Source organism: Odontesthes bonariensis, chromosome 6 (assembly GCF_027942865.1).
Source record: "Odontesthes bonariensis isolate fOdoBon6 chromosome 6, fOdoBon6.hap1, whole genome shotgun sequence".
Lineage (NCBI taxonomy): Eukaryota > Metazoa > Chordata > Actinopteri > Atheriniformes > Atherinopsidae > Odontesthes > Odontesthes bonariensis.
The window spans coordinates 19860132-19878906 of record NC_134511.1 but is presented as its reverse complement, the minus strand read 5'-3'; the positions used below and the strand labels follow the sequence as shown (position 1 = coordinate 19878906).

Here is an 18775-nt window from a genome sequence, read left to right as displayed (position 1 = left end):
TCACCATGACAGACTGGTACAGCGTCCGCATCGCTGCAGACGCTGCCCCGAACTGCTTGTCAATATCCCACTCTGTTCTACTTTCACTAGTGAACAAAACCCTGCTATACTTAAACTGCTTTACTTGAGAGAGCAGTTTACTCCAAACGTTTGTGATTACAAAATGCTTTACAATCAAGGGTTTTAAAAACCATAGCATCAGTGGGCAATTCATCTGAGGTGCATTTTCACATGTGGCTAAAGGTCTAACGAGATTCAGATGTGAAACTGGAGAGAAACCTGTCTCATGATAAAGTTGGAAGCTTCTCAATTGTTTTCAAATCTCTTTTTAGCACACCCGGGTTTTCAGACCAGGACAACAGAAAAGTAAACTTTGCCATTTTAAACAACTGCGGTCATCACAGCTTTACTAGTTATTGGTGCATGATAACATTGCAATGCTATATTGTGAATTTTTACACTTTATGATGGCCCTGATTCTGGAAATTTAGAACATGGAGACTGTTGTCTCGGTACGACACTGACTACTCAAAAGCACTTCACACAGCCCCATTCAAAAAGGGAATATCCCTTTAAATCTCTAAAAGTGTTGGCCTAAAGCTACCAACCCCCTTAATCCCTAATCCAAGGTCTGGGACATATTAATAGAAAGCATAGGGACTTCAGTACTCCAGGGTGGCAGGGATTGTTGATGGTGAGACGAAGGGTTGGACAACAACAAAATGAGAAAACCAAAATAAATTTGCTCAGAATGTGGAGGGGAAGTGATGAAAATGTGAGAGAGCTGAGAGCAGCTTTTGATGTTCATGAATTTAACAATTGAGCTGCTCAAAAAGTGATGCATGATTGTACTCAAGCCAGACTGAATTATGTTAAAGATAATGAGACAAAAGTTATTGATGTCAAATGACTGCATGGCTAAATAATATAAGACTGTGACTCTTATTGCCAGCTCTTGTTGAATAGGAGGCAGACAGCAGGTCAGTGGTTGGCCAAGGAGCCCATGACAGAGCTAATGTTGGCAGATTACCTCTCTTTTCATCTGTCTCTGTTAGACTCTGCTCTAACCCCCGCCCCCCCCTTTGATATTCCCATTTCCTCTCGCTTTCACCAAGGTAATTCCAGACAGTAGATGCGCGCCCTGGTTGGCAACTCCTACTGCTCATAGTTGCAGCCTCTTTCTCTTTTTCTCTCTCTCTCTCTCTCTCTCTCTCTCTCTCTCTCTCTCTCTTTCTTTCTCTCTCTCTCCTTTTCTCTCTTGGGTCTCATCCCTCCCTCCCCCTCAACCCCCCGCCCATTTCTCTCTCTCACACGGACGCAGCATACCTCGTCTTCACCAGCCACCGTGCGAGCTGGGGCTGACGCCGAGTACCCGCATACAGAGTGCAGACCGCGGAGTGTCGTTGCGCGCATCATCGGTTAATTTTCTTGTCCAGATGGCCTACATTTTTCTCTCTTGAAAAGAACAGTGGCTGTGGAGCTGTCTTTCATTAAACATCTAAGACCCTCTACATCCCGGTCTGTTTCTGATTTCTACAGGAAGCTACAGACAATTTGGAAATATGGTACCTCTCCGTGGTAATGCCATGTGACAAGGCTTTTCATCCTTTTGGTATTTCTTTACCCTCCAACAAAAGTCGCTGCTGACATAATTTGTGTGCTCTTACTTTGATGACATTCAAAGAGTAGCTAAGTGAAGGAAAAATACCCCCTCCCTCGCACCCCCCCTGGAGAAATGGAAGTTTTGGCCGTTTGCTTGGTCCTCTGAGGCTGCTGTCGCTGCTGGTGGTTTGGCGATTGGTGCAGGGGGGAAACTGCGTCGCCAGGTCTGAAAGGCTGGAGATTTCAGGTCATTATAACACGACCTGACATTCGAGATAAGGTTTTCCCTTCATGTTACCGAATTGTCATAGATTTATTGTCTTTGAATGATTGGCCACATCGTCCAGCACCTTAGCTCGACTTAACGCGTCGGCGTTTGGATGCGGTTTGTTTTCACTGCAGCTCAGCGTCTCTCTACTCACCCAGAATATGATTTAATGTTGGACGGAATTTCAACAGGGCAGCAGAATCTGATTACCCGGGAATCAGTTCCTCTTTTTATCTGCTCGATCGTGAAGAGACCACATCAAGACCGAGATTACCCGGGATTTCCTTGACCACCCTACAGATGGACTAAAACGGAGGCATCGTTTCTCGGGATTTTAACTCTGTTCGCCCTCACTCAGAGAGCTGTAGTTTTCTCTGTCATTTGGAGCGGGATATCTATAGACATAATGAAAGTTATCTTGGCTATGTTGCTTGTTGCTGTTTTTTGGAGCCAGGAGTGGAAGTCGGCGTTCTCGGATTCAATCATCCACATCGGTAAGTTACTGCGCTTTTTCTCCTCAAATCGTGGCCACTGCTTGGATCTCTGTGCGTCTCTCAGGAAACAGACAGGAGGTTTCAGCCTTGATATTTGCTGCCTAAATCACAGCACGGCTCGGGATTTTTTTTGACACGCTGTTACGTTACATCCAGCATGCGTATGCGTTCATTGGGTTAGAATAAGTACATGTGAATCTTGGTAAAATGATAGAGATCTGCCGCGTCATATGGGCATGGTTTTATATTAAGTTTGAGTGAAAGTTGGTGCCATTAAGTTGCAAATTAAACTAATTTAGTGTTTGGCCGTCGATTCGTGATGACTAATAGGAAATGAGTTCCTCCTGATATTGATTATTAAAGACTGGTAATCCCAAGTAAGGAGACTCGAGTGACGACGGCGTTTCCCTTGAATTCTGTCCCTTTCATCGTGTTGGCAAAGGGTGAGCGAAAAACAGGTGGTTTGGATGGCGTGATGTTGCCCTGGATTATCCCGAATAGGATGAAATTTTATACTCGTTGGGCATAATGGCATTACCTCTCGCCTCCGTGAGATAGCGCAGTATTAGGAGGGAAAAAGGGCATGCATGTCCTAACGTCTTTTCTGCCTTCCTCCACCACAGGCATAGTGTGGCACTGTTGTGTTGAGTGTGATTTCGACGTGAAGGAGCGTGCTCTGTCTGTCGGTGTAGGGGCACCTCCGGCTACAGGGTCTGGGGAGAGAGAGAGGAGGAGCGTGCCTTGCAGGATGATATGAGGTCGCGAGGTGGTGGTGGGAACACATAATCATTAGAAAACTCGGTGGCCTCGAACGGCTGATAGACCAGAGTCTAGTGGGAGAGCAGTGTGTTTGGGCGTGAGGGAAGGTGACGTGATCGCGCGCACAGCAGTCTAAAGATAAGCACCTGTCCGTGTTGAATTGTTTTTTTGACCGCATTGCATGATGAAGATCCCATCCAGATTTTAACACTCACACATACACTCTCCAACACACACGTGTCACATTATAAACCACCAACCTAATCCGCTGCTTTGTGCTGCCAAAGAGGCCTGTTTGTAAATCAGCTGGCCAGGGTCAGAATAGAAGAGCCAATTTAGTGGATACCTGAATGCAGTTTGCCAAGAGTTGAATCGGATCGAGGTCTTCTCTGGGCTGCAGTCCAAAGTGATGCTTTAGATCAATTACAACAGCAAAAAAATAAGATTTGGTCAAGTTGAAATCTAATTTGCAGACAAGGGAAAATGCCAACAGGGAATCTGATATTCCAGTCAAATCAAATTGAAACCAGACATTAAAGATAACCTAAGTTATAAAGTGACAATAAATTGTCGTCTCACTTCTTCTGAATACTTATTTTAGTGCAGTAGAGTCATGCACAGAGGCTTCACCGTGCAGACAGGTTTGTACAATAGACTCTTGTTATGATCCTATGGGAGTGGCCGTGTAATCTGCTAGTTTGACAGATTACCCTGTGGCTGGAGGGTTTGATCACAGCAGCAACCGCGTGTTCAACAAGTGTCTCACAGTACTTTGAAACTTTATCTCTGCACATTGACTGTTTCAAAATGTCCTGAGATGTGACTTTTTGCATTGTTACTATAATGTTTCATAGCTGAGAGATGTGCATACATACCAGAACTAAGACAATAATCTATGTAGGTTACAGCTCTTAAAACAGAGTTATGGTTCTCTGTGCATACATCCACCGGTGCTTTTTTTGTCATTTCAAAGCTAACAGGATCGATTGTAGTTTTCACACATGGCGTCTCACTGGCTTTGTGTTTGTGGAATAGACTCTCCGAGGTCAAGCAGTAACATATAAGCCTATTTGATTTTTCTTACAGCATGCTAAGTTATGATGTATGAAATAGAAGTATAATCATTTATGGCCCCTAGAGAGTGCTCAGCATTAAACATTCAGGTTCATACAATTTGCTGTGTCATAGTACACTTGGTTATATGTGTAAATGTGGAAAAATTGTGCTGGAAGTAGAAGCTCTGAAATCACCTCAAGTTTGCGACATAACCTACACAAATCCCTTATGTATGTGAAATAACAGATATTGGCTCGGCTCTTTAATGGGTACCAGTACAACCAGTGTAGTAAGTGTTTTCCAATTAACAGGATGTATATAAGGGTCAGTGTCTGGTTTATTTATTGTCTGAAATGACTCCTGCTTAGTTATAGCTCCATTTAACCAGTGTGATACGGAGTTGGTTTTTCCTTGAACAAACGAGCTATGTGCATGTGCGTGCGTGTTGAAGGACAGAAGATGGGTGTGTGTGTGGTTGGTTTGCTGCTGTAATTTTACTCAGGACTTTTTCCTCTTTTTCTCTTCCCTCCACCTTATTTCTAATCAATAGTTCATTTCCGAGCTAGCCTCAAGTACTTTGAATCGCAACAAAAGGTTATGACCCCCAAAACAATACTTGTCTTTTCTCCCTCTCACAGAACTGTCCCTCAAGCATTGCTGCTTATCCCCACTTCTGCAACAGACCTTGGAAACAGCAGATAAACCAAGGATCAAATTTGCTGGGCAGAAGTACAGGAAAGCACAGACTGTTATCATCAATCTCACACAAACGGTGTGGTTGTTTGAAGAAAGTTAAAACCACGCCCACTGGCTTCTGCGCAGCAACATTTGGCATTTTCCTATAGCGCAAAGAATTTGAATACCTAAGTCTCTTTTCACACGTTCTCTTTTTTAGCTCATTCAGTGCTAACCTTTTCTTTTGCATGTGCGTATGTGTATCTTATTGACATAGGACTGCATGATAAGGAGGAAAAAGCACTATACTCAGCAGGCGCATCACATTGACATGTCAGAAGTAATCTCTTTTTAATCCCTTTGTTGCTGTTAAAGATGGAATGAGGGCAGGAGAGAGACAGACAATCAGAGGTGTATATCAAAAAGAGAAGAGATGGAAGACAGAAAGTAAAAGACTGACAAAGGTAGACTTGATGTCCTCATACTATTGTAGCTTTCGGAAACAGCCGACCTGTCATTCTGTGAGAGTGTTGCCATCATTTTTGGTGATATTAACAGCAGTGCCCAGCAGACAGTTTCATCTTGCTCTGTCCAGGCATTAAATGTGATTGAGCCGCTGGGGAGCTGGCACTACTGCATCTCTCGTCTCTCTCCTTCTTTCTCTCATTCTCTGCCGCTCTCCCCACTTTGTCTCTCTAATGATCAGCATGCAGAGGGAAGGGGGGAGTCCGCTTGCCTCTTGGCCCTCACTGCGCCGTGTTTCGCATGCCAATAGCTCTTTGCTTTATGAGGGGGTAGTTCATATGGATTTTGCATGTGTGTGTTGGAGAGGAAAATACGCACAGACAGAAAGCATGGTTGTGTGTGTCGTGATTTAAACAGTCAAATTGAGTTCTTACTGTAGAGGCAACGGTTTTCAGCAGTGCACCCACTGGCTCGTGTATCATAGAAGAGGCTAGGATTCTTTGACACATCTCTGAGCTGCGTTCATCCTGGTTAAAATCATGAGTTTTACGGTTGCTGATTAATTGCCATACAAAGTGATACGTTACACTTAAATATTGCTTGTGTGGCTGATATTTAGCTGATATATCAATTTAAAATGATGTTGGATGTTTAAAAGGATTCTCAACAGAATAGCTGTGGATTAGTTAACGGGGATGATACAGATATAGTAGTTCGTACTGATTTTAGATTAAGCTACTTTATGCCACATTAGTAATTAGTAATTAAAAAATGTTAGCTGTTGGTACTGTATATTGTCCATCTGCCACTCTGCTCTTGAAGCGCTCTGATTGGCCATCGCAAAAATGAGTTTTAGGCCATATGTTTTTGATATCGTGTTCCAACTTGCCAATTCTGCTCCATATTTTAAGGCTGATATTGGATGTGACACAGTAGGAAATTAATTGGTATAGGCCTATATATCAGAATATTCAATCAATGTAATTCTACTTTCATTTTTTAAATGACTCACATGATTTTTTTGCGCTATCGTGGGGCAGTGTCAGAACTAAATGTACTTATTAGTATTAATGTAGATCGGGCGAGTCCGAAATATGTTAGATTAAGCAGAAATACAGTGTTAGTGACCTGTCACAGCAGCCAGCTCGAGCGGAGCTCTCCACAGAACCCATGCATCTTTTTCATGCTGCCATCATTATGCAACATTAGTAATTACAATTACAGACCTCAATGACAGCTCACCTGTGTCAGACGTCCCGGTGCTGCAAATAAAACCAATTTCATATAATAGGCTACCCAAAACGTATTATTATTATTATTTTTATTAGTTTATTATTTTTTAAGTTTTTTGTGTGTTTGTCTACGGTTGTCGCTCTAAATCTTCAGCGACATGTCACCTTGTCCTAAAAGTTGTCCCACCAACTCAAGGTTCAACCGAGTCTGGTCCAAAGTCGGTGACGTTGGTGTTGGGTTTTGTGTCTCTGGATTGGTATTTTATGTAGCAGCATACTCCATGAGGTGTTTTGAAGTCTCCATTCCTTAAATATAGTCAGCTTGTTACTGTACATGTGTATGCAACATTTATAAAGTTCTGTTAGCAAGGTTAGTACAGGCGCTAAGTTTACCTTGGAAAGAAAGGGCAGAAATAATGCATATTTGTGAAACTGAGGAGATAGAGGCGCACAATCTGGTATTGTGAGCCAACGCCCTTGTTTTCCTGTCCACACATAAACATTACAGTCTGAATCAGTGAAAATCTTCACCCTGGAAGGCATTGCAAAATGTTCAATTTCAGTGCCCAAAAACTGTTTATATCTGAACGCATGTGGATGAAATGAATAAATAAAAAAATCATAATAAATGTAAGAATACAGGGAAAAGAGGGGCTAGGATTCTTTTAGATCTATTGATCCCCTAACAGTGATGAGAAAAACAGGATTTTGTTTAATTTAGATTTGAAGAAGCTGAAAGGCTTCGGGGCAAGTGTAAGGGGGTATGTCCTGGATTTTCTTAAACTTTTGGGCCTTTCAGGTCCTTTCCTCAGAGGCTTTCTAAACATCTCTGTGTGTCTGTGAATGGATGTCCCTGCTTGGTTTTGTCTAAAAGTTTCCCAGCTGTCAGTGTTGCTTCCTTTCTTAAAATTATCTTTTGCCGTTTGTGTTTGTGTGTGCATACTTACTCTAATCAGCAGTTCAGCTCCAGCTCAGCTGGGTTGTGGCTACAGAGTGTATTACATGCTTCAAATCTTTTGAGTGATGCATCTGAATAGTGACAGATGTGCTGGTTCAAGGTATCTCTGATTTGGAAGATGTTGTAATTTGTGGGCAAATTAATGCCCAAAAGGTTTTTCACGTGGACGTGAAATTCCCAAAGGTGTGAACTATGTCAAAATTCTCCGCTTTTGTGTGGTATTTGAGACTGTTATGTGTCTTCTTGTGAAGACAGACAGTGACTTGATGTCTGCACCTGGCCACTGAGGCAGAACTTTTAACCGGGTTGCAGAGACGGAGAGAAAGAGAAAATGTGTGTGTTTCTGAGGTTGAGATGGACTGACGGATAGCTGCAAGGGGAAGTTTTGTCTCTTGTCAGAGGCTGACTGCAGAGCAGGAAATGAGAGATGGGGCAGCCCTGCCCAAGGTGTTTCATTTTGCTGTATCAGTGAGTGATGCAGGTAGAACAGACCAGATGGTCTGGTGTACAACACAGGCCCCTTGTTCCATGGTGACTGTATTGCAAGTGATGCGTTCTATCCATTTGACATGTGCTTGACATAATGTTAAGAAAAGAACCATTGTTCTTCAGTCGATGAAGTGTCCGTTTTTAAAAAATTTTTTTTTTTTGGAAAACAGATTTGAACTGATTATATAAGCACAGACATTGAAAATTATTTTAAAAAGGCACAGGCTTGGTTTTTCACTGTTTAGAGCGCCCTCTACTCTACTTTGCAGCTGCTCATGATATAGTATGTTACCGGGTGGCATAATGTATAAAAGACAGTGCTCAACGGTTGTGTCTTTTATTATTCATAGATCAGATAGGAACAGTTCTTACACAGAGATAAGAAAAGCACAAATACATATAGCAATGACAAAGAGTAATACCATCTGTATGCAGTGAGTCATTTTTTGAAGAATGCTTTGTGTGCAGTACACTTTGGTTCTATGTGAGCATTGTAACGATGAGAGTACCTTTGAAGGAAGAATCTTCTTTATTTCAAAGTATGAGAACAAGGCGAGACTGTCAATTTTTATTGTCCAGTAATGTATTATTTGTGGTATGAACAGGATGGTGTGTGTATACGGTCCATGGATGTTGGTATCTATGTCTGGTGTTCATCCAATCTGCGAAGCAGCTGCCCTCCTTTCTCTATAGTTTTTTTTCATGGCTGTATTCACTGTTTCTCTGCCAACACTGATGCTTTTTTGGTCATCTACCAATTTGCACTTTGTGCAAATTCTGAGCATTTTCTGCCTCAGTGACACAAAGTGTTTTTTGTTTTTTTTTCACTGTATACAGTGTATTTCATCAGTGTGAACTTCTCAGTCATGCATGTATATGAGTGAGGTCATGCAAAAAGCAGTGCGCGCATTTTCTGAGCTGGCATCTCAAAGTGCTAATTTTGAGCACATCTTTATTCAGCAATTTGTGTGCATGGGAACATGGCAGCGTAGGTGGATGTGTATATCTATGTATGTGTCTTTATCTGATGGCCAGCTTAATTTGCAGGCAGTGCCCCTCACTCCTTTGAATTATTTCCTCTACATGAAATAATGGGCTGGCTGCTTTTCATAGCCCTATAAAACACAGAAGGCATGACAGTAGCAAGTTAGTTCTACATTGTGCACACTTGCACATAAACTAAAGCGTATGTCATACGTACAGAAAAAGAACACAAGAAATTCTGTTACACAGTTGCAAAAAAGAATAGCATATTCTTCCAAACCTAAGGAATATTCTGTTTGGAGAATTTCCTTTCTTTATTCTTTGGTTTATTTGGCCATGATTGACTTCAGCTCTCAAACACAAACGCATGGGTGTTGTGTGATGCAATGATTTCACTGATATAACTTTTATTGTTTCACACTTTTACTTTATATTTCCATAGTGGTCTGGTGATCCTCTTCTTGTATTGAACGCGATTTTACTTCCATTTAAAAAGGCGGAAAACAAAGATGCCGCCCCTGGATGTACAAACCTCTCATTAAAAAAAAAAATACAAGGTTGTAGGATAAAATAAGGCTACATAAAGGTTCTTGTTAGCTAGTATTTAGATTACACAAAAGTAGTGTAGGAAAACAGATATTGTTGCTTTTCTATTAGTTTATTAGAAAGTCATTTAAGCTATTGATTGTAGATAAACAACAATGCTTAGTTGGCCATTTTCAACAGGTAGCATGTAAAAAGATTTAGTGCTTTTGGTTTACTTGTTCTACAATTAAAAAGTTAATGTTTTTTTTTCCAATGCAATTGACATATAACACCATATTGCATACCGTCCTCTCAAAACGGAGGGTGCAAATAAGTTGTTGTAGTTGATGCCAGACATAAGACGCATCAAGTAAGCTCACTGTTCAGTTGTATGGGATGAGACATAACATTGTTACATCTTAACAGTATGACAGTGTTAGGAAGCATTTTTTCTATCTCTTTAACCATCTTTAAACTTTTGTGTAGAAAAGTGGATATCAAAAAACACTCACACATTCAGTTTTCTTTTCTTCCACTTTTTTTTAAATTTCACTTTAATTTAATGTGTGGAATCTTTCTGAGAGGAAAATTTGCTTGATCAAATCAAAGCATTTTTTTGTGATACTTCACCTTGCAGAGTGTTCCTTGAGGAGGCCATCTTGTGCTTCTCTTTTAAAAGGAAGCGCGTCTCAACAGCAGCTCTTTTCATAGGAAGTCAGTGTGTGTATTCTCAGCTGTGATTGGATAATGAGTGTGATCAAATTAAGATATAATACAAATGCTGAGAAAGATAAGAATGAGTAGTTCTGAATGTATTAATTGTGGATTTATGTGCTGAGGAAATTAAGTTGAAAATGTATCAATGCAAAGCATTTGCCAGTTCATTTGTCTAGAAGTTTAACCTGATTGGCTAGTTTGAACTCAGAGGCGGGGTCTCATGCTATATATACATGTACTGCCAAACATAAGGCCTATTTCAGACCAGGGCGACAAAGCGTGGCGGAACGGAAGCGATTTTCACCGGCGGAGGTGAAAATACATGGAAACAGATCTGTCCTTGCACACCGACGCGGCGTTAGTCGGGCGGTAGCGGCGCGGAGACGCCTCCGTCCCGCGCTGCTTTTGGAAAATAGAACTCGAGCGGAATTTGGACGGCAGCGGCCGGCGGCGGCCGGCGGCGGCCGGCGGTGTCCCGTTGAAATGAATGGGGAATGCAGACAGGGCTGGAGCAGAACTACCGCGGCCGCGGACTGTCCGGTGTGAAAAGCCAAGTTGAACACACCGCCTGATAACCGGCGTAAGACTGCCGTCGTTTCGCTGCCGCCACGCTCTGGTCTGAAATCGGCCTAAGGGTTGGCCTGCTTGGAGGAAGGACAGCTCTATGTTGGAAGGATTAATGTACAGAATATCTTTTATGCTGATTTCCTTGGATGTTTAAAAATAAAGTTTGATGCCTTGTTCTTTCCATGGCTATGTGTCATCTTGCCACAGACAGTATGCAGTTACTTTATACAAATGTATTATTTAGTTGGGCTGTTTTCTAAACTTAGATTTAAAAAAAAAAGAGGAAATTCGGCTTGTTGCTATCAGTAAGTAATTTCTGATTAGCTCTCTTGTTCTGTCGCATTGAATTAGCTTGGCTCTGTGAAGATTTAAATTGATGAACAGAATAAAGTCCCCATCATTTCTCCTTCTGCTTTCTGCAGGCTGTAAATCAGAGGTGATTGAAGCTGTGGTTGATTGCTATGATAAAACTAGTAAAACATGTTTATATATTCCAGAAATGTACTTTAATGCTCTGTATCATGACCAACAGGAAATGCACAGTACTACAGCAGTGTGTTTTCTCATATTATGTTGTTAAACAGAGATTGAATTACAAGTAATAACCTTGTCATTATTGGCCCTTCCTCACGGATGAAGCCTCTCAGTTCAGTTTCAGACTAACATGGAGATTATTTCTTTGCAATTAAAAATGTTTAGCAAATTTCACACCAATATCTTGGAATTTTGCAGCCTTTCAAAATGTTTACAGCTTTCTTGTAATACATTAGCCTGGCTGACGCGTCCACATCTCGATGAGATGGTGGTCTGGGAACTAGGTGTGCATTTTCTCGTATTTGAGGCGTGGTTTACGAATGCCTAGAGCCGTTTATTGGGCGCTACGAATGTCTATCAAATGGCATCTGGTTCTTCCCATGCTGCTTTGCGCGCGATTCATAGCCAATTGTATCACTTATACCAGATGACGTATGTAGAGCGACAGAAATTCGACGAGGAAGAAGAAGACGTGTTGCTCTTTTTTAAAAGTAAACTTGCGTTCTAAGCTACTTAAAACACTTTCTAAGGCTGCATCGAACGGTAACGTTGTGTCCGCTGCCATGTTGGATTAATATTCTACAAGCTTCGGTGTCGGGCATAGACGTCGTCATCGTCTTGCTACCCCCCCCGTTCTGTGATTGATTCCCTAACTCAGGAAAAAATAAGGGCGGTGTTTCCAGGCTGCCTTTGCAATGTGAATAAAATCGTGTGCAAAGCAGCATGGGAATTCCCAGGCTAGTAATACACAGCCGATGAGATAAACACATGTTCAATTCAATTCAATTCAATTCATTTTTATTTATATAGCGCCAAATACAACAAATGTCATCTCAAGGCACTTAGATAATAAAGTCCAATTCAAGCCAATTGGAATTCAATTAATTGTAATAATAATTATTCATAAAATAATCCAATTTGTTCATATAGAGCCAATTGAAAAACAATTTCCTAGCTAAGGAAACCAACAGATTGCACAAAACTTTGTTTTCGGTCCAATCTCCCATCCTGAGCGTGCCTGAGGCGACTGTGGAGAGAAACGACTCCCTTTTAACAGGAAGAAACCTCTGGCAGAACCAGACTCAGGAAGGGTGGCCATCCGCCTCGACCAGCTGGGGTTTGAGAAGACAGAAAGGGGGGGGGGGGGGCACTGTAACACCATTCAAAGGATATCTGTTCGAACAGGGAAACACGAGTTAATGACCACAATAGTGTCACATATACATAATGTCATTTGAGAAATTGAACAGGGGAAAAAGAGAGTAAAGTGAGGAAAGGTGTGACAGATGAGCTCCCCCAGCAGTCTAGGCCTATAACAGCTTAACTATGGGATGTTTCAGGATCACCTGAGCCATCCCTAACTATAAGCTTTATAAAAAAGGAAAGTTTTAAGCCTTGTCTTAAAAGTGGAAAGGGTGTCTGCTTCCCGGACATTTACTGGCAGCTTATTCCACAATAGAGGGGCCTGATAACTGAAGGCTCTGCCTCCCATTCTTCTTTTATAAACTCTGGGAACCTCAAGTAAACCTGCAGTTTGGGAACGAAGTGCTCTGTTAGGAAAATATCATACAATGAGATCTTTAACATATGATGGAGCTCTGTCATTAAGAGCTTTATATGTGAGGAGAAGAATCTTAAAGTCTATTCTGAATTTAACAGGGAGCCAATAAAGAGAAGCTAAAACTGGAGAAATATGAGCTCTCCTGTTAGTTCTCATCAGAACTCTGGCTGCAACATTTTGGATCAGCTGAAGGCTTTTCAGAGAATATGTGGGACAGCCCAATGATAAAGAATTACTGTAGTCCAATCTTGAAGTAACAAATGCATGGACTAGTTTTTCTGCATCATTCTGAGACAAGATGTTCCTGATTTTAACAATATTACGAAGGTGAAAGAAGGCAGTCCTAGAAACCTGTTTTATATGCGAGTCAAATGATAAGTTCTGGTCAAAAATAACTCCAAGGTTCCTCACTGTAGAACTAGAAGCCAAGGAAATACCATCTAGAGTAACTATATAGCTAGACAATTTCTCCCTGAAGCGCTCAGGTCCAAATATAACGACTTCAGTTTTGTCTGAATTTAGAAACAGACAGTTCTGAGTCATCCAGGTCTTCATGTCTTTAAGACATGCTTGTAGTCTGACCAACCTATTGGGTTCATCTGGTTTTATAGATAAGTACAACTGGGTATCATCAGCATAGCAATGGAAATTTATGCCATGCTGTCTAATAATGTTACCTAATGGAAGCACGTATAAACTGAAAAGAATCGGTCCAAGCACAGAACCCTGAGGAATTCCATGACTTACTCTGGTGTGTGAGGAAGATTCTTCATTTACAAGAACAAACTGAAATCTATCAGATAAATATTACTTAAACCAGCCTAATGCACAATACATGTTGCACGTGTATTGATTTCACACATAGGCCGCATTCTAATTCATGAAAAACATAAATCAGATCGAGCAAACTGTTTTACAGATAAACCAGAACATTTTTAGTTTGTTTGTTCATCACCTGTATAATCATATATGAAATGATGCCATCTTTTCATTATTGTAACATTACCCTACCTTTGTCTCTTGTTTGTTGGCTTCTGGAGGTCTCTTTTTCCAGCTTCTAAAACATTGAAAAACAAAATCCCGTGTCAAGCTGTGCATCTGGAGCGCTCAATTAGACGTGTTTACATCAACAGTGTTGCATCGCAAAACTCTTGAGGGTAGCCGTAGAATAAAAAAGAGCTAAATTCTCAAGTGATGCTTTAACTATTTAAATTATATATCTATTTAAAAAAATATTATTTCAGTTGCTTACAATAGAGAGTCCAAGCTCCATTTTTGGAATGACTTTGGTAAGTGCTGAAGTGACAGAACAAGAATAAGAACATTTTAAGCCACTTCCATGACCATTTGTGAATATATCTTGATTCATGAGGTGCACTTGAAGACGCACTTTACTGTAAAAGGACTTTTCTTGGTTTATGACTTGAAGTCACAAATTAAGTGTATCTCCACGGCCTTTGGACTTAGTTTTTAGTGAAATGTTGAAACACAATCTTTAAGTTTTTAGCTTTTTAAGTAAGCACAAATGTGCCTCTCAGTTTTAGATGGCATGATACGACAGCAAGATATAAACTCAGAGGATGGTGTGTGTGCAGCGAGGGGAGAAGAAGCCACGGTGTAGCTGTTATGATATATATTCTTATTTATTTATTTTTTGTTGGGGAATATATCGGAGAGGGAGGGAGCTGGGTATTAACAAAAGTTTTATGGTTACCTGCCACAAATAAGTGGCAGGTAACCATAAAAGTGTGTGGCACTTTCTCATGTTAGAGACAGAGAAAGTCCCACTTTCTCTGTCTCTAACATGACTCTGCTCTCTCTCATCCAGGTGCTCTAAGGTATTGAAATAGGTCACAGGTTGGTTTTATGTGAACTGGTGCTTAGTCGTACTAGTGTTAATTAGTCGGTGTCATTAAAAGGACCAAGTCCTACCCTGTATGTATGTCATGGCTATGCCTCATCTGCAAAGTTCTAAGTTGGTGCTGTACACCCAGTGGAGTGTGTATATGTTCACATGTGGTCTTTCCCTCTTTTATCTTGTTTGTATCATTGCTTGTAATCATAATGCACATACAAAATGATTATTCACAGTACGTGTATTGGACTCGTATTTGGAACGTTCTGTTGGTGCTTTTGTGCTGTAATTGTACTCTACAACATTTTCTCCTTCTTACTCTTTGACTCTATTTGCATTCTGATGAGAGAATGAATGAGAATTAATGGGACGGTAGAACTAAGACTTTTTTCTCTCTCAGTCCACTTGTTCCTTTTCCCCTCAACCTTACAGGCCCACCTCTCACCTACCCACTTTGCGCACAGTCCATTGCTCTCTTCTATCCGTTTTAATCTACATCCCACAACCTGATGTCTAATTTGCTGCCAGTGATTAGAGAAGGAGACATTGTAACTGAGAGTTGTTGAACACCTTACTAATTGCTGTCATGGAAGTGTAATCTGCTGTTTGTTTGTTTGCTTAATTGCCAAAATGTTACAAAGCTGCCTGCATGTGCCCATCTGGATCATAGCTTCAGTCTAATGTACCTTTTTTTTCTAATGTCTAATGTATCTGTAAGCATATATTTGTATATGTTTGCATTTTTAAGATGCTCATCTGCATACATGAAAGACCAGACCACTTCTATTCCCACCCACATTACTAGTTGAATATAATAATTTACTATCATGTAAGTTACATGATAACTAACGAGCTAAATGTTTCGGCTTGCAAACGTCTGTCACTTTTTGTGCGTTAGTTACCATATGCCTGGAGTATCCTAACAGACGGAACACAGCCTGCCACTGGGTGTGTGGACCAGATAATGTTACACAAAATGTGATTTGTGAAAGGTCTCAGAGCGACTGTGTGATATAATTAAAGTCCCCCTCTGATTAAAAAAAATCAAGTTTTTAACCTTGTTAACATGGTCATAAGATGTTTTTTATGCATTAGGAGACATATTTCATTTGCAAAATAAGCCATCAGTGCTCTGGCTATGGATTTTTGCTTTCACTTTGCTTTGCTATCATTAATTGTTAGGCCACTGCCATTGCTATGGAGGTTTTGCTTGGTGTGGATCACAGTACTATGGCAACCGCGACTTCTCACTTCTCTTGTAGCACAATCATAAAGGTCACTTCACCTGTCAGTGTATTTAATGTTGTGTTTCCTTTATTCAGTGTTAATTGGGTAATTTAAGTTTGTTAAAAAATTAAAAATCCATTTCTGCTCTTGCATTCATTGCCGTAGAGATGCAACTAATGGTTCAAAACTCCACTGATGTAATGCAGTAAAGCAAAAATTGGCCATAAAAATGAAAAATATTGTAATTCGTATTTTGTTATATTCATGATATTTCTACAAGAACTTTGCATTAACAGTCAAAAAGAGTCAAAAGTCACTCTGTGAAGTGAATTATGCAGACTCTGCATGCAGTCCAAACAATATTACGAAATACATTTGATGGAGAGTAAGAATAACATTTCAGAAATGGCTGTGCTGGTTCTTCAGACGGGATTACAAGACAAGAATGTGTTGAGGGTACAATAACTACAATACTGCCACTCTCATAAGAGATACACTTTGTTTATTTCACACTGTGCCGTGTTTAAATGTCAGCATGCCCTTTGAATATAATCTGTAGTGAATTATTTTTCAGATGATATGAAATAATTTTACATAAACCATTAGTACAAGCTGTTGTTTGTGTTTCATCAAAAAATCCACGAGTGCTTTTGTCCAGGATTAGATCATAGTTTATGATTGTTTACACATTTTCATTCTCACATAGGTGGAATAAAGACTTGGTTGTTATTTACTGCAATGAATACCAATGGCTTTTTTAAAAAAAATTATTTTATTTGGTGCCAATTACGCAGTCACTGTAATAGTTACAGCATTGAGAATAGGAAACTCCAGGGCAATGTTTTGCTACTTTTGGTTGGTTGGCCTTAAAACTTGTAAGACAGCATTTCATACATATTTAAGGACATTGCTTGATGTTATTGCAATTATTCAGTCTGTGTCTTTGATTTTTCTCAATCAGAAACCGTATTTCTTTTAGTTATATGTTTATATAAACTGTAGGTATCTGCCACATTTCCTTTCATGGGACAAACTCCTGTTTCAGTCACAAGAAGAGGTTTCCCCTGGGACTCCAAACCAAGAAATGTTCAAAGAGATGTCTTCCTTGAGAGAACACTCAATCACAGCCAGTACTTAGTGCATTATGGAATCTGTTATGGAGACGGCATCACGAGGAATTGTCTGGCTGCAGATAACCCTCTGGGATATCTCTTTTTCCCTGCCTTTCTGCTTTTAACGTGTTTTTCCTTTTACTTTACTTTGTCTTTCTCTCCTTTCTCCTCTCCCTTGTGCCCAGAGATGCACTTTTCTCACTCAAAGCTCTTTTAATGTCGGCTGACCTACAATCAGAGAAAAAAATTCACACCACTTTTTTTCATCAAGCTTGTATTCTTTTGCCCATTCTCTTTTGGGGGATTTTCTTTTGTTCCTTTCAGTGTATGTCTGAAGTGCATTAAATGATCAGCTTGCCATGCACCGTATTGGAAATTTTGTAGACATTTAGCAGGATGGAGTCGACCAAGAGAGAAGTGCTTAAATGGTATGGAAAAGAGGTCTTTTGAAGAACTGTTTATACTATACTATTCTATTACTTATTTCTGTAATTTCTTGAATGCTAACTATATTCCTCCCTCTGATTACTGTCTAAGGTATGTCAGTGAAGGTGCATATAATACATTTTTTTATCCCTTTCATTTTCACCATATATATGCCCTCGTCAGTGACATGAGATGTAAGAGGATGCTGTGTGAAGGGCAACTTTGTCTGTGTATTTATAGCTTCAGGGAAAGCTGTGTTCTTCAGGCAGAACATTTACGCTTCATCTAAAATCACCCCTAACACAGTTGTGGTTTGAGTACTAGAATGGAAGTCATGATGCTCAGTTCGGAAGAGTAGAATCTGAGTGTTGTTTTTTGCCTTCTCGCTTAACCGTTCACTGCACATCACAGTGGGTGGGTGGATGTTTTATGTTTGTTCTTTATAGCCATTACTCACATGACAGAAAATATTTCTTTGCGGTATTAAATAAAAAGAATTAGAACTGGGTACTGGTAATCCATATGCAAATGTCTTATTCAATTACAGTGTGGTCCTAAGCATAAGTCTTGTAGCTGAATCTTAAAAAGTTAAGCTGAAAATCCTCTTTAGTCTGAAGGTCCCAGCACTAATCATCAGGATATTGTTGTTTTTGGTCTTATTAATTCCTCTGATTTCTGGTGACCTGCAAGTGTATTTGTGTGTGCAGGAGGGAATATGAGTAGGCGTTTTTTCTGTGTATGCCTATAAATGCTTGTGAGGAGAGGCCACTCTGATTTGTGTTCCCTTACCAAATATGTCTACCCGTCATCATCCAGTAAAGTATGGTGCCTGCTCGCACACATACTCACATTTAAGGGAGTAAGCAGAGCTTAAAACAGGGCATGCACAATAGGAGAGTGCTGTAATTCAGAAAAGGTTTAGTAGTGAGAGGGAGTGCAAGATGGGAGAGGGGATTAGTTTGTATCAAGGCTATGAGGCAACAAGAGTCCAAAGTCAAGATACATAGTAAAAGTAGAAATTAACTTTAGACAGCAAATTAGAGAGATGCAAAAAATGTTCTTTTTGCCCATGTCATATCACAGTAAGAAACGAAGTTCCACCTTTTTGTAGTGTCATTGATTTGTACTTAGGCATTTTCAGTCTTTGACAGTTGGATTAGTGTCTTATGTCAACAAATTTTCTGCTCTACTGTAACAGCAAGGGTGATACAATATAGAGTGAAGCGCTACAGCGAGGATTACCGCAGCATTATGGAGACATTTCATCCT

General features: G+C 40.3%; 1 protein-coding gene across 3 annotated transcripts in view; it reads left to right on the top strand.

Annotated features, from left to right (window-relative positions):
• The first annotated feature begins 1268 nt into the window (after positions 1-1268).
• grid2 (glutamate receptor, ionotropic, delta 2) overlaps positions 1269-18775 on the top strand; it is a 559974-nt gene continuing 542467 nt past the window's right edge. Inside the window, exon 1 of one of the 3 annotated variants that reach the window (XM_075467788.1) lies at positions 1269-2364. In XM_075467788.1, coding sequence (XP_075323903.1) covers positions 2277-2364 — 88 coding nt within the window. In that variant the 5' untranslated portion in view covers positions 1269-2276. The remainder of the gene's footprint in view (positions 2365-18775) is intronic. The other 2 variants (XM_075467790.1, XM_075467787.1) reach the window with 2 other exon arrangements.